We start from the raw sequence: 15,817 nt of genomic DNA on the forward strand, positions 1-15,817 counted from the left end.
GAGGACTTAATCAGATCATGATCAAAAATAAATATTCTCTCCCCTTTTTGGCCTCTCCTTTTGAGTCAGTCCTGGTGCTCCTATTTTCACCAAATTAGATCTCTGCAAAGCTTATCACCTTCCGCATCCAAGAAGGTGATGAATGGAAAACTGCATTTAAAATCCCCTATCGGCCACTATGAGTATCTGGCCATGGCCTTACCAATGCCCCTGTTGTCTTTCAGGCTCTCATTAATGACGCTCTAAGGGATTTCATTAACATCTTTGTTTTTGTTTACCTGGACGACATCCTCATCTTTTCAAACAATCTCCAAGATCTAAAGAAACACGCCAGGCTGGTTCTTCAACGTCTCTTAGAAAATCGGCTTTGTTAAAGCAGAGAGTTCTGAATTTCACATAAGCTCAATAACCTTTCTTGGTTTCATTTTTGAGGGTGGACAGGTGAAGTCAGGTCCCAGCAAGATTGAAGCCGTCCTCGAATGGCCTATTCCTATCACCATGAGGACACTTCAAAGTTTTGCTATCTTTTACCTTTGGTTCATCCGGGACTACAGCAGGACCACCACTCTCACGTCCACTAAAAAGACTTCCATCTGGACACCTGAAGCTGAATTAGCCTTCTTAGAACTTATGAAAAAATTCACAGCACCCACTCTCATTCATCCTTATTCCAAGAACCAGTTTGTCCTGGAGGTGGGTGCATCTCACACCAGGGTTGAAGCTGTACTGTCTCAGAAGTCCCCTCCCAATGGTAACCTCCACCCTTGTGCTTATTTCTCCAAAGGTTTTTCTCCCACTGAAAGGAATTTGGTGACAGGGAGCTTCTCGCTATAAAACTTGCTAAGGAAGAATGGTGACAGTGGGTGGAGGGCACGATGCACCCCCTCATAATCTGGACTGATCACAAGAATCTTTCCTATCTTCAGTCAGCTAAGCGCCTCAATTCTCGTCAGTCCCTCTGGTCATTATTCTTCTCTCGATCAAATTTTACCATTACTTATCGCCCAGGCTCCAAGAATATCAAGCCTGATGCACTATCACATCAGTTTTCTCCAGAGGAGGATTCCCAGGAACCTGAATTCATCATCCCGCAATCCTGCATCATTGGAGCTCTCTCCTGGAACCTGGAGGATCATATCCACAGAGCTTAACAACAGGAACCAGATCCAGGTGGAGGACCTCCAAACTGACTCTACGTTCCATCCAGCATCAGGTCACAGACTATCCCATGGGCACATTCCTCAAAGATCTCAGGCCACTCTGGATCCAGTCGTACCATTGCCTCCGGCATTGTTATTTCCGGTGGCCATCTCTCAGTAAAGACACATTGCCCTTGATTTTGTTACAGGCTTACCTACTTCTAACAACAACACAGTCATTCTTTCCATCATTGACCATTTTTCTGAGGCCTGTCACCTGGTTGCCCTTTCCAGACTCCCATCTGCGGCTGTTACAGCCAAATTATTGATTCATCATGTGTTCAGAATCTTCCCATTGAGATAGTTTCCGATAGGGGGCCCATCTGTGAAAATTATTTTCCTGAAGACAGGTGCTAAAACAACCCCACCGAGCCCAACGTACAACACAGATGCTAACATGGCTAGCACAGCCGAAGTATTAGAGCCCTGTCCCAATACTCGCACTTCCACCCTTGTGTCCCTGAATTGCGCGTTCCCGTTGATGGGTTCGAGTGCGTAGTGTGTCCCAATTCTCCAGAGTGGTCCTTAGCCCCGCCCCTTTGTGCCCTCAATCCACACTTCGACAAAGCCCGCATCTAAGCGGACTTTGCCGAAGTATATTACCCACAATTCACTGCTGCACATGAGCAAAAACCAATCACAACCATCAACGTAATCAGCCATCGAATCAGAATAATAAGAACTGCGTAAACTGGCTCCTCTCGATGTGGAGGAGCAGGGGCTCTACTCCGAGCCCCTTCCGGATGGCCAAGCTCCTCACCCTATCTCTAAGGGAGTGCCCGGCCACCCTACGGAGGAAGCTCATTTCAGCCGCTTGTATCCGGGATCTCGTTCTTTCGGTCACGACCCAAAGTTCATGGCCATAGGTGAGGGTAGGAACGTAGACCGACCGGTAAATTGAGAGCTTTGCTTTTTGGCTCAGCTCTCTCTTCACCACAACGGACCTGCACAGTGCCCCCATTACTGTGGCAGCCGCACCGATCCATCTGTCGATCTCCCGCTCCATTCTTCCCTCACTTGTGAACAAGACCCCGATACTTAAACTCCTCCACTTGAGGCAGGAACTCCCCTCCAACCTGAAGAGGACCCTTTTCCGGTCGAGTAACATGGCCTCGGACTTGGAGGAGCTGATCCTCATCCCAGCCGCTTCACACTCGGCTGCGAACCGCCACAGCGCATGCTGTAGGTCTTGGCTAGAGGGGGCCAGCAGGACCACCTCATCCGCAAAAAGAAGAGACGAAATCCACTGGTCCCCAAACCAGACCCCCTCCGGCCCTTGGCTGCATCTAGAAATCCTGTCCATAAAAGTTATGTAAACTCCTGCTCCGCTCGTACAGGGACCGGATGGCCCCTAATAAAGGGCCCCCGATTCCATACTCCTGGAGCACCCCCCACAGGGCATTACGAGGGACACAGTCGAATGCCTTCTCCAGGTCCACAAAACACATGTGAACCGGTTGGGCAAACTCTCATGAACCCTCGAGCACCCTGTAGAGGGTATAGAGCTGGTCCAGTGTTCCACGGCCGGGACAAAAACCACACTGCTCCTCCTGAAGCCGAGGTTCAACTATCGGCCGGACTCTCCTCTCCAATACCCTGGCGTAGACCTTATCAGGGAGGCTGAGGAGTGTGATCCCCCTGTAGTTGCAACACACCCTCCGGGGGGACCACCACCCCAGTCTGCCAGTCCAGAGGCACTGTCCCCAACCGCCACGCAATGTTGAAGAGGCGTGTCAACCATGACAGCCCTACAACATCCAGAGACTTGAGGTACTCAGGGCGGATCTCATCCAACCCCGAAGCCTTGCCACCGCGGAGCTTTTTAACCACCGCGGTGACTTCAGCCTGGGTGATGAAAGAGTCCAACCCCGAGTCCCCAGCCTCTGTTTCCACCACGGAATGCGTGATGGCAGGATTGAGGAGATCCTCGAAGTACTCCTTCCACCGCCCGATAATGTCCTCAGTCGAGGTCAGCAGTCTCCCTCCCCCACTGTAAACAGTGTTGGCGAAGCACTGCTTCCCCCTCCTGAGGCGCCGGACGGTTTGCCAGAATCGCTTCGAGGCCAACCGGTAGTCCTTCTCCATGGCCTCACCGAACTCCTCCCAGGCCCGAGTTTTTGCCTCTGCCACAGCCCGGGCCACAGCACGCTTGGCCTCTCGGTACCCGTCAGCCGCCTCAGGAGTCCCACAAGCCAACCACAGCCGATAGGACTCCTTCTTCAGCTTGACAGCATCCCTTACTTCCGGTGTCCACCACCGGGTTCTGGGATTGCTGCCGCGACAGGCACCGCAGACCTTACGGCCGCAGCTACGGGCAGCAGCATCGACAATAGATGTGGAGAACATGGTCCACTCGGACTCTATGTCTCCAACATCCCCCGGGATCTGGTCGAAGCTCTCCCGGAGGTGGGAGTTGAATACATCCCTGCCCAAGGGTTCCACCAGGCATTCCCAGCAGACCCTCACTATGCGCTTGGGCCTGCCAAGTCTGTCCGGCTTTCACCTCCTCCTGCGGATCCAACTCACCACCAGGTGGTGATCGGTGGACAGCTCAGCCCCTCTCTTCACCCGAGTGTCCAAAACATGCGGCGAATGTCTGATGATACGACAACAAAGTCGATCATCGACCTCCTGCCTAGGGTGTCCTGGTGCCAAGTCCACTGATGGACACCCTTAAGTTTGAACATGGTGTTCGTTATGGACAATCCGTGACTAGCACAGAAGTCCAATAACAAAACACCACTCGGATTCAGATCGGGGAGGCCATTCCTCCCGATCACGCCTCTCCAGGTGTCACTGTCGTTCCCCACGTGGGTGTTGAAGTCTCCCAGCAGAATAATGGAGTCCCCGGGAGGGGCACTATCCAGCACCCCCGACAGGGACGCCAAGAAGGCCGGGTACTCTGCACTACCACTGGGCCCGTAGGCTGAAATGATAGTCAGAGACCTCTCCCCAACCCGAAGGCGCAGGGATACAACCCTCTCATCCACTGGGGTAAACCCCAACACGAGACGGCTGAGCTGGGGGGCAACAAGCAAACCCACACCAGCCCGCCGCCTCTCCGCGTGGGCCACTCCAGAGTAGAAGAGAGTCCAACCCCTGTCAAGGAGATGGGTTCCAGAGCTCACGCTGTGCGTGGAGGCGAGCCCGACTATTTCTAGTCGATATCTCTCGACCTCCCGCACAAGCTCAGGCTCCTTCCCCCCCAGCGAGGTGACATTCCACGTCCCTAGAGCCAGCCTAAGCATCCAGGGATCGGGCTGCTGAGGTCTCCACCTTTGTCCGCCACCCAATCCTCTGTGCACCGGTCCCTCATAGTTCCCCCTGCAGGTGGTGGGCCCACTGGGGAATGGCCTCGCGTCTCTCGTTCGGGCTTGGCCCGGCCGGGTCCCGCGAGGAGCAACCCGGCCACCAGGTGCTCTCCGACGAGTCCCGACCCCAGGCCTGGCTCCAGGGTGGGACCCCGGCTCCGCCGTACCGGGCGACATCACGTGCCTCGATATTTTGGTCCTCATGAGGGATTCTTGAACCACTCTTTGTCTGACCCATCACCTAGAGCCTGTTTGCCATGGGAGACCCTACCAGGGGCATTTAGGCCCCAGACAACATAGCCTCTAGGATCATTTGAGCACTCAAACCCCTCCACCACGTTAAGGTGGCGGTTCAAGGAGGGGTATGATAAATTACACATGCATGGTCCGATTCACTCCAAAATGAATATGCTTCATCTTTGTCAGACCCCAAACAGCTCTATTGGATTACATTTCAATTTGGATCAACAGCGCCCCCTAGGACACTTCAAGGGCTATATCTCCCTCATACATCATCGGATCCACTTGAAAGTTAGTATACATGATCCTGAGTTAATGATGGACATTTTGACACAGTTAATTGATGATGTTGTTTTAGCCCCGCCCACAAACAAACAAGCAACTGCAGCGTCCTTCTGGAAGATCCGATTTACTCCAAATTTTCAATGCTTTTTGCCAGACCGAAACTCTGCATGACCGAAGATCATATGACATGTTGCTCAAAGTGCCACCTACTGGCGACGTGTTGAAGTGACGCGGTGTCATCGTATGTGGCGTGTGAGGCCAGGCTCCTGCGGTCGCTCAACAGCCCGAGTTGCGCTGAGGGGTGCGAGGGCCTTCAAAGCTGCTTGCAGGTTTCTAGTTATTATTATTATTATAACATGCTAGCTAAAGTTAGCATCAGGTAAAGTACATAAACTACACTTGTGTAATTGTCGTCTGACTTTATATTTAACCTACTGGAACCACTGTAATTCAATTGAATTGAGAGTGCCAGAATGTCGAATTTAGCTGTAGGCATCATGTAATAAGTTGTTCTGTGATGCATCCATGTCTACTAACTACCTAGCAGCGATGCTAAAGCTGAAAAACTCTATAATGCTGGGGCACGGTGTGTCATTGGAACCACGTTAATTTACACCTGAGATGCTGAAGTGAGTGTCATAACAAATTATCTTTCTTTCTCAACCACATAATCAATGCAGTGAAATATGTAAGTCATAACTACATATATTTTCTTCCCAATGCAGAATGGAAAACCAAAATGGCAGATCCTGGGCTGAGTTAAGATTTTGACACAATTTTTGTCATTTTTATCAATGTTTATGCATACATGAATGAAATAGTCTATCAGTTTGTTTTATGCTTTTTGCTATGTGATTAAATATTACAGCACTTTCTGGCATTACTCAACAGAACAGTTCCTAAAGCTCCTAGAGAGGGACAGAACTCATGGCCGGAGAAACCTACAAAGCTAAAGTTGGCTTTTGATTTGGGAATTTTTCTCTACCTTGAACATATTTAATTTGCTCTAGTTTAAAAACTGTAATACCTTGACTCTTGAAACCTGGAATAGATTTGACACTAATAGCAGACTCTTTTAAACCCAGTTTGTGATTTGTGAAAGCTTTATTTAATTTGTGCAAGTTCAATAAGGGGCCATGTTAGTGCTTTCTTTGCTTCTGGACCACATTAGATTTGGTCTAGGTCAAAAACGTCAATAGTTAAACTTTCCAAACTTGAATTAGGTTGTTCTATACTAATAGCACACACAGAGCAGAAATTAAAGAAAAACTCAAAAATAGGCCAAAACCTTTGTGTAGGTTAGGGGTCTCTACAGAAAAATAGGCCCTAGTGTATAAAATGTATAGCTTTTTCTTGTATTAAACATTTTTATTAATATGGTGGTACTTTGTTTAACAGATTTTGTTGTATTTCATAGATGTGCCCTCTCTCAATTTCTGCTCTCAGTTGCATTAGAAGCTCCTCTGTCACTGGAAACAAAGACATTCATCTATAAATTAGTCTGAATTATTATTTTTTCTATCTTTACATGATTATGATGCTCCTATGTTCTTACCTCTCCTCAATCTGGCTATTCCCAATTGCCCCTTTTCCACTGGCTCGATTTGGGCCCTACTCAACTTTGCGAGCGTTTCCATAACTGTTTTTTTCGTGCCGGTGCCTACTTTTTTGGTCCCTGTGCAGGTCAGACCAGGGCTGAGTAGGGACTACATGTGACATGAACAGACTGCTGTTCACTGGTTGTCCGTGGTAGGGGGAGAAGTGAGAAGGTTTCCTTTGAGACAGTGCAGGGAAAACTTAATAAAACTCAAGGGAAACTACAATAATATTAAAGACCACAGTGGCTGGAGCAGGTCATACATGTAATTTTACCATTTACAGATCATAAACCATGTCTTAAGGCTGACAGAAAAGAAAAAGGACAAATCATCTGATCTGGTTACCGTATATATATATATATATATATATATATATATATATATATATATTCCAGGAATACATCTGCAGTGTAATGGTCATCTGGATGCTTTCACCCTCATGCTGCTGAAACCTCCACCATCTGGTCAACAGAGAGTGCCCAAACACACTCACTAACCCTGGCTTGTGTACAGGCCATCTCTGGCATCAGTTTCCATTAGCTTCTCAGTCATGAGGAGTTCAACAAGTGCGTGTGTCAGGCTAAAAGGAAGAGAGGCAGACAATGTGTGTGTGTGTGTGTCTGACCACTGACAAATACAGGAGTGTACTTACTGCAGAGAGCGATGATGTGGCTGCTGTCTTCATGCACAAATTTCCTAGTTACTGCTTCTTCCATAATCTGTTTCACCTGCACAAAGAAAGACAGAGCTGTTCATCTCAAAAAATGATGGAAATATTGCTTGCTGAGAAACAATTAGAAGACAGTAACCATTTCAAAGTCAATACAATCATAATCAGTTTAATATCAGACAAAGAAAAAAAAGGACCAAAACATGAGGTGATGAAACCAAAAAATGCTTCAAACTTAATATTTGCTCCACTTTACGGTTTAAAGACAAAACAATAAAAAGTTACAGAGAAGCAGAAAAACCTTAAGGATTTAGAGAGTTCCTGTAAACAAGAGTGGACCAAAATCCCTTCTGATGAAACCTGGTGACTAGCTTTCATAACTATCTTACAAGTATGATTTCTAACAAAGGTTCCTCTTCTGAACACTAAGCTGCGTTTTGCTTAGGGATGAAACACTTGTTTCACTGAACAACATGCACATATTTCCTTTCTTTTATGTAATCCATATTGGTATTGGAGTTTGATATTCTGTCTCTAATAAAAATGAAACTATCATAAACATAAGGGACAGCTGATTTCTTTGTAAGTGAGCAACCCTTATAAAATTTGAAATTCAGATCAAATTCAAATGAAACTGTATGTGTACAGCCAACACTCAACAAGATGACATTTGGTTATATCATACAGTACAATAAGCAAAGGTAAAAACTACAAGCAGAAGGCACTAAAAGAGGCACCTGATAAGCACAAAGAGGCTCCAGAATTTGATCATGTTGGATCCTGATCCTTTATTTGTTGTCAAAAATGGTCATATTTGCAACTTATACACTTTACTGCAGAAAAGACTGGAAGGAAGACTCATGGAAGGAAACTGTTAAACTGCCAAAAGCATTTATGTGGCAAGAGTTCGATATTTTTACTCTTCAACACCATTTTGTTAAGAAAGCAGCTCAAAGGATGTCATTCTCCATTTACATAAACCACAACTACCTTAACTATCTTGATCTCCCATATCATTCACAAGAGGTTTCAAATATGATGCCTGTCACAGCATTTAACAAGCTTTTGTTTTTTGTTACAAGGGGCTATACAAAATGCTGAATTGTGAAAATACCTTTAAATTGTTTGTTTGGCTGTACTAGCATGGCCTCTGAGAATCTAGAAATGTTATTGTAACTAGAAATATTCTCCATCAATAAGAAGTTGTCAAAACAGAGCTGTATTTTCTCAGGACAGAAAATCTAAGTTATTTCGTGATGGTACACACTCGGTGTCACTGTTGCACCTGTCATGGATACATTTAAAGGAACTCTACAACTGCATCTTGGTCTAACTGCAGAAATTAATGTGTCAGCAAGGTTTAGTCTTTTAATCATAAACATCATTTTACAGTTAGTACAAACTATAGAAATAATTTTTAAGTACTTCCTGCCAAACCTTACCAAAAGAAAACCCAACAATAAATAACATCAAAATATCAGTTTTTGTTTCTTAAAAAATAAACTTGCACACAACTTGAAACAACAAACATTTATGGTATACTAAAACTATGACTTCCCCAAAAACATCCCATAGTTACAGCATCGTCATGTGTCGAGTGTTTGGAGTAGGACCCAGGGGCAGACAGGAACATTGGATGATATACATAATATAATAACATTGGATGCCGGTGTGTAATCAGAGGATGATATAGAGCAGCTGAGGCAGAAGGTATGGAGGCAAGCTAAAGAAAGGAGAGTAATAACATGAACAGAGCTGAACAGACAACGTAGGAAACACTATAGCGGAAAAGACAAACACTAGCCTTATGGCCCTCTTACGCAGTGTAATTTATTAAACTTTGGTACGACGACAGGTTTGATCTGTGCACATTGTACGATGACCGTTTACCACTAAATCAACAACATGCAACAATAAGCAATGTCATCAGCATGTGCTGCATAACCATATGCCATCCATCTGTGCTGCCAGAGACAACCACAACAAATACACAATGAAAAAGAGGAGAATGTGGATACAGTACTGGCTAGGGAAAACAGGTCATCTTGGAATGCCGGTTAAACAACGGACCACTGCGTCATTTCCTGCTGCAATTCTATTGGTGGATTAGTAGACATAGGTTGTAGCAGCTGTCACACTCTGAGATAGTCATTCTAAATGTCAGATACTGTCAAGATATATATCACAAGGTATCTTTGGTTGCAAGACGCTAACAACGGCCATCCTTAAACCTATCTGACAGTGCTACATAACACACCTGAGTTCAGCCACAACTAAAGATTTCTCCACAATTTTTTCACAATCCTTGTCATTTGCCTGCAGCGGCCAAAAATAAGACAGTGTTTGCCGACCATAAGGGGAATAAACTAGAATACAAAGGGACTGAAAAACAGGAATAAACCAAGAAACTAAGCTCAAAACTATGGATTAGCTAATATGGCAAGAACTAACTGACACCATAGTACACAGAAATGAACAGAATACGGCGAGAATATAGAACATAATGAACAACAAGGAAATTATGAAAACAAACATATTTGAGAACCATATCCTAACACCCAAAGAACATAACAGCTGTCTGTCTCTGCATCACTGAAAATATAATAATCTAGTAAAATCCTTCAGGTCAAGGGACAGAGGTATCAATAAATAAACCTCTAATAAAAGGAACTGTAGTATTTCTCCTTTGCAAAACAGATTATAGCTCAGTAATATTTTATATGCACCTCAAAATGTAGACGCATACAACTTTTTTCTACAGGATCAATTTAAAGTTAAAATAAATAAGAGAGATCCAGCTTAAAAGAAATGTAAAAAACCGTGATTTACATTTATGTATGTGTTAGATTTCTTTAATCCTTGATTAATTTACTGTAACTATAAAGAAGCTCTCAGGAAACTCTGTCCTGAACAATCATTAATTTACATAGGGGCAGAGGAATGTCATATTGTGTTAGAGGGAGAGCTGTCAATGTTACACAGCTCTGGGGTTAAACAGGATCTACAACAAAAGCAGATAAAATGAGAAGCAGAGAGGAAAGATGCCACTGTCTGGACTGGAAATGCTGCAGAGTTTGCTTGAAGAAGTTACAATTTTGGGCTTCATGAGGAATTTGTTTGTCTCAGTCATGGCAATAAAGAGGATAAGGACTTTAAAGCGCCAAAACCACAAACTTCTAAACGCTGTGAAGCTAGTTTTAGGTTGGATATTGGACATTCGTGCTCAGTGTATTGAAGGGTATCCTTCTCCTATTTGATCCAATATAGGCAGTCTGATACAAGCAGCTTCTCTCTGCCTGCTCCCTCCTCCTGCATACACGGGTTCGCTTAAGGACCATCAATACATTTCCGAACCAAACAGGCTGTTTTATAGTAGTATTGTTTTGTGTGTTTTAGGGGAAATGTTTGTGCATCTGAACAGCTGATTTTATGTGCAATCAGCTGATTTAGGATGTTGATAAATACAGCGTCCCCTACCTGCGTGTAATTCAGAAAGCGGATGTTTCCTTTTTCTTTCAGTCTTCAGGCATGGTTTATGATTTGTAAATAGTTAAATTCTATTTTGGTTTGACCTGCTCCAGTAAATGCGGTCCTTTAAATTATTGTAGTCCCTGCAAAGTTTTGTAGTATGTGACCCACAATTTCGCATGATGCATTGCGGGTCGAAGCGGATTGGTCGAGCTCGGGCAGCAGAAATTGTGAATAAAAATTTAAATAATACGCTTTCTGTGACCCCAAATAAACTTTTAAGATGTTTTTAGGCAAGAATGTAGGTTTGTTGAACTCAAATGCAGTATGTATTCGGTTTATTAAGATTCCGCTTAATTTAAAAAAAGAGGTTCGGTGCTTCTCTGCGCCAGCTCGTTTCAGCAGCTGTCAGCCCACCGAGCAATTTTCCTTCCCTCTTCCGGAAAAGATGCCAGATTCCAGTGTTGAACCTACCGCTTGGGTTTAACCACTGGGTGGAACGGTGGAACCCAGATTTGTCATCGTCTTTTTTCTTGAAATAAACCTTTGAAAATATATATTTTGTTTGTATATTGGACTCTTTTGAATCCTAGGCTACGGAGTTGGAAAATATTTATTCTATGCTTATAGGATTGGTATGGCTATGCTTAAGTATGTTTAATAATGTGTGAAATAAAATGTATTGTGTAATTTAGAGGAGGTCTGCTAACAGGCTCCTGTGTGTTTGACTTAGATAACTTCTGCCCAGTGATAAGATATTTCTGTATGTAAGACTTACTTCTGCCCAGTGACAACAGATATTTTTATATTTCTACATATGTAAATAAAGGTCAAAAGTAGAAAAACGGGAAGTGTCGAAAAGTCAGCTGAATGGGTGTCAGACAGCTCCAGATATGAAATCAGACAGTCGATTAAAATGTATGTTTTTTCATGTACAAGTATACGCCTGGCTTTTGAATAAAGACTGCTGTTCTTGGGGAAGTAATCAGACGTTTCGGAAGTTTCAGAAGGATTCGGACGATCTTCTCCCTGTACAGGCATCTAAAGACTGCAGTCTCGGTGTTTCTTTTATGACTTTGTTTTTTATTAATAACAGTATAGGAGGTCTTAGCTTTACCAAACAAACGAGCATGCAGGAGTTTAGGGATAACTCCAACATTTTTGGTGATCCCGACGTGATTTGGGAAAAGCGAGGACTTTCGGCTAAATCAGAACTTCACCAAAAGACTCTGACACCTCGGTACCCCCGCACTTCTTGCGAGGTAAGCAGAAACCTGTTTAAAGAAACTCTGCACTTTTGGCATTGTCGATAGGCCTAAATTCTTGGTGTCAGATGTCTGAGTAAGTGAAATGTTCTGCTAAATTTAACACGTGTAAAGTAATGCATTACGGTACTGTAAAAGAGGATACGAAAAGCAAACTGAGAAGTGTTTTTGTGAAAAAAGGGTTAGAGGCCCAAAGGGTTAGAGGCCCAAAGGGTTAGAGGCCCAAAGGGTTAGAGGCCCTTCTGAGTAAGGGTTCGAGGCCCGTGTGCGTGTGTGTTTCCTGAGTTTGGCAACTCCACATGTTTTCTGACGAGAATTCATGATTTTGCTGGGTTGAAGGCCCGGAGTGTAAACAGTTTTCTTAAGGTTTGTTGTTCATTGTATTCTGGAGTCAGAAAGCTAAGACCGGGCAAAAAACACAAAGGTTTGAATGCTGTGTTTTATTTGAGTTCTGTCTCAATAAAACCAGATTACAGATGCGGCAAAACTTAAAAACACATAGTCAAACGTCCCGTGAAGCTATGAGCAGGCTGTGAGCCTGTGAGATCAGTAACAGTCAGAGTGTGAGTGTGAGTTATAAATAACATTTGTAACAAGACCAGCATGATAACCTATGAGCTGAATAGGATAATTCAGGAAGACTAGTTAGAAACTGGAGCGCATTTAGTGCACTCCAATAACAGATAGAAGTTGCATAAAACATAAACACATTTTCCTTGGTAAAACAAACCTTTAAAATGAGAATGGAAAAAATTGGGTTATTTTGGAGGTAAGAAAGATTCTGATTGGACGGTGGTACCACACAAAAATTAAACTAATCTCATGTTTCCTAAAAGACTGCATAGAAAAGGCCTTCAGAAGTGTGGAGTTATTTTCCACCACAGTACCTAATTTTTTAAGCATGCTTTTTCTTTATTTTAAAACAGATCTGTGTTTTTTGTTTGTTTTTGGCTTTTTAGCATAATGATGTCTGAAGCTTCTTATGAACTGGGTTAGGAGCAAATATGATCTGAGGTAAATTAGGAGCTGTGAACTAGAAGGTGACACGGGAGTGGATTTTCTCTCCTGTCCCATCCCGCTCCCACAGAAAAATGTCTTGTCCCGTCCCAATCCCAGGCCAGCATAACGAAAAAAATCCTGTCCCATCCCACTCCTGGTAAATTGATTCCCACTCCCACCCCGCTCCCATTCAGAACGACTCCCACTCCTGTGCCACTCCCATTTTTGTTTTCTTCATTTAGTCTTTTGGCAATTTCTTTGTTTGAAGGACCAGTTAGGTCCCTGTTTTTAGCTGTAGTAAAGGCCAGTTAAAGTAAAAAGAATAATAATGAAGAAATAATAAAATATCAAACAAGGAAACAGACCATGTCTATCTTAGTTGAAAAAACAAAAATGTACCTAGTTGTATTTTACTTATTTATTAAGTGATTGTTTCCTTTGAACAATGACATTACTTTTATGTTTCAAGTTGCTGAAACGAAAGAAAAATGCACCTAGTAAGAGAACTGTACTTGTTGAACAGAAGGCCAAAAAGGCATTACCTTCATAATTTAGAAACTGTACCTCAATGGTTCACAGCCCTGGTCCTCAGGGACCCCTTCCCTGCAAGCTTTAGATGTGTGTCTGCTCCAGAACACCTGATTTAAATTCTGACATGACCTCCTATACAGGCATCAAGAATGGAGGGTCAAACTGGACAAAATTAATACAATAAAATCATCATTAAATAAATAAATGTTGTGAATGTCCCATAAGTGAAGTAAATGTAACATGAAAGAAATGTAACATTAAATGTGCCATTAAATTAAAGGTACCATTTATTTATTTAATACATCATTAGAAACAATAAATGTACCATTATATCATGAAATGGACTATTATACAATTAAATGTGCCACTGTATAATTTTAAAGACGACATGACGTAATTAGTGGTACACTTAATGATGTATTAAATAAATTGTACATTTAATGGTACATTCAATTTTTTTCTATTTCACAACATATTTATTTAATATCTTCCCTTGATGAAGCCTTTCTATACGGAGCCCGCGAGGGGACATGGGGGAATTGTTTTCTTTTGCATTCTCACGCAATAGTCTTTGCGTTATTTCGCAATACTTTGTGGGATAGTTTCCAAACCAGATAACTGCAAAAATGAAACAAACACTACACCCGTTTTGAGATTTATTGAGTTTTATTTTGAAATCAGCATTAAATAAAATGATCTTCAATCAGACTAAAAGACAGTTTTTATCCACAAGCTGTCAAACAAACTACTGAACAATAATACTGCATGAAAGCACATCTGTGACACTTTATTTCCTTATTACTGCTGCATGATGTGTACTTTTTTTTGTACGCCATTAGTGTTTTTGTTTTTATCGTGATTTGAACGGTTCTTCTTATCCTAAGCATTTCATCACATTGTTTACTGCGTGTTAACCTGCATATGACAAATAAACCATATCAATGACATATCAGTGCTGTTTGTTTTATGAGCAGTTTGTCATCTGTGCTGCTGTTCCAAAATGCCGAACGCAAAAATATTGCGTGGGGACGCAAAATAAATAAATTTCCCCATGTCCCCTCACGGGCTTCCGTACCTTACCTCTTAAATCTTTAGTGCACATGCAGCAGTTTTGTTGGTCAGATGAGACTTGACACATGTTGGTACTTTTGGTTTGATGAATGAAGAGATGCAGGGTTGATTTAATCCAGAATCTGCCTTACAAGTGTTCCTTAATCACTGGTGTCCTTGATTACGACTAAACACGTTTTACAAGCAGCAGACTGCGTGTTAAAACCGCTACATTCAACTCTCCTGAAGTTCGGTCATATTTGCGACTTTCCTGTCAGCTCTATGAGTTTAATAGATAAGTCCTTATTTCTGCCTTTACGTTACAAATCCAATTTTACCACGTCCAATTCTCCACCTGCGTTTGCTCCCTCCATTCTGAACGCAGGTGGAAAACATCGATCAGAAGCACTGTTGGCTTGTGGGTCCTGTAGTTCGTTTGACTCGCATTATAGTATAGGCTTCTTGGAAAAAAACTACACAATGGCGGCGACGATTCAAGTTTTTTTTTCTTAAAGTTTATAACAAAGTCTCAGTTTTACATTTCCAAGGACAATTGATCCTAGTTTATTTTCCCTCCTATTAGTTAGCTCCCGCTCCCGTCTGCTCCCGTTCATTTTTTATCTTGTACCGTCCCAATCACGGGATCTTTACTGATGCTGTCTCCCGTCCCGCGGGATTCCCATGGGAATCCCGTGACCCGTGGGACTCCCGAAAAAATGTCAGCCTCTACTGTGAACTAGTGATTTTAAATCTGATTATTGTCTAAGCAGAAATAATACACCAACAGGTCTGGGGATATTCAGCCAATCCTTCAAGAGAGCTAACATCATTGTTCAATGCAGTAGTACTCAACCTGTGGTTCCTGGACTCCTGAAGCCCGCAAGCCATAGATTTTTGGTCCATAAAATTATAATATTTAATTAAAGGTAGACCGATTACCTATTAAAATAGATCTAAGCCAATGAGGGTTTTCCAGTCATTTGGTGGTTTTGAAATACAATAATACTCAAAATTTCTACTCTGGGGAACACAGATTGGGGTTGAAGAGTTTTGTTTTGGAACCAAGGTTAGGATTTTTATAACGGAATAAAGATAAGTAAAATCCTTCATTTTAGGAAAAGAACAGAAATAAAGGCTCTCTCAATACTAAAGAGGATGGTCGGCTCAAACTCCAGTCTCCTTGTTTGATTTCTTAGGGTTT

General features: G+C 42.8%; 1 protein-coding gene across 4 annotated transcripts in view; it reads right to left on the reverse strand.

The window, feature by feature from the left end:
* sgsm2 (small G protein signaling modulator 2) overlaps nucleotides 1–15,817 on the reverse strand; it is a 171,513-nt gene that overhangs the window by 116,028 nt on the left and 39,668 nt on the right. For all 4 annotated transcript variants that reach the window (XM_047392687.1, XM_047392685.1, XM_047392686.1 and 1 more), the window contains exon 2: nucleotides 7,286–7,361. In XM_047392687.1, coding sequence (XP_047248643.1) covers nucleotides 7,286–7,361 — 76 coding nt within the window. The remainder of the gene's footprint in view (nucleotides 1–7,285; nucleotides 7,362–15,817) is intronic.

Source organism: Girardinichthys multiradiatus, chromosome 18 (assembly GCF_021462225.1).
Source record: "Girardinichthys multiradiatus isolate DD_20200921_A chromosome 18, DD_fGirMul_XY1, whole genome shotgun sequence".
Classification (NCBI taxonomy): domain Eukaryota; kingdom Metazoa; phylum Chordata; class Actinopteri; order Cyprinodontiformes; family Goodeidae; genus Girardinichthys; species Girardinichthys multiradiatus.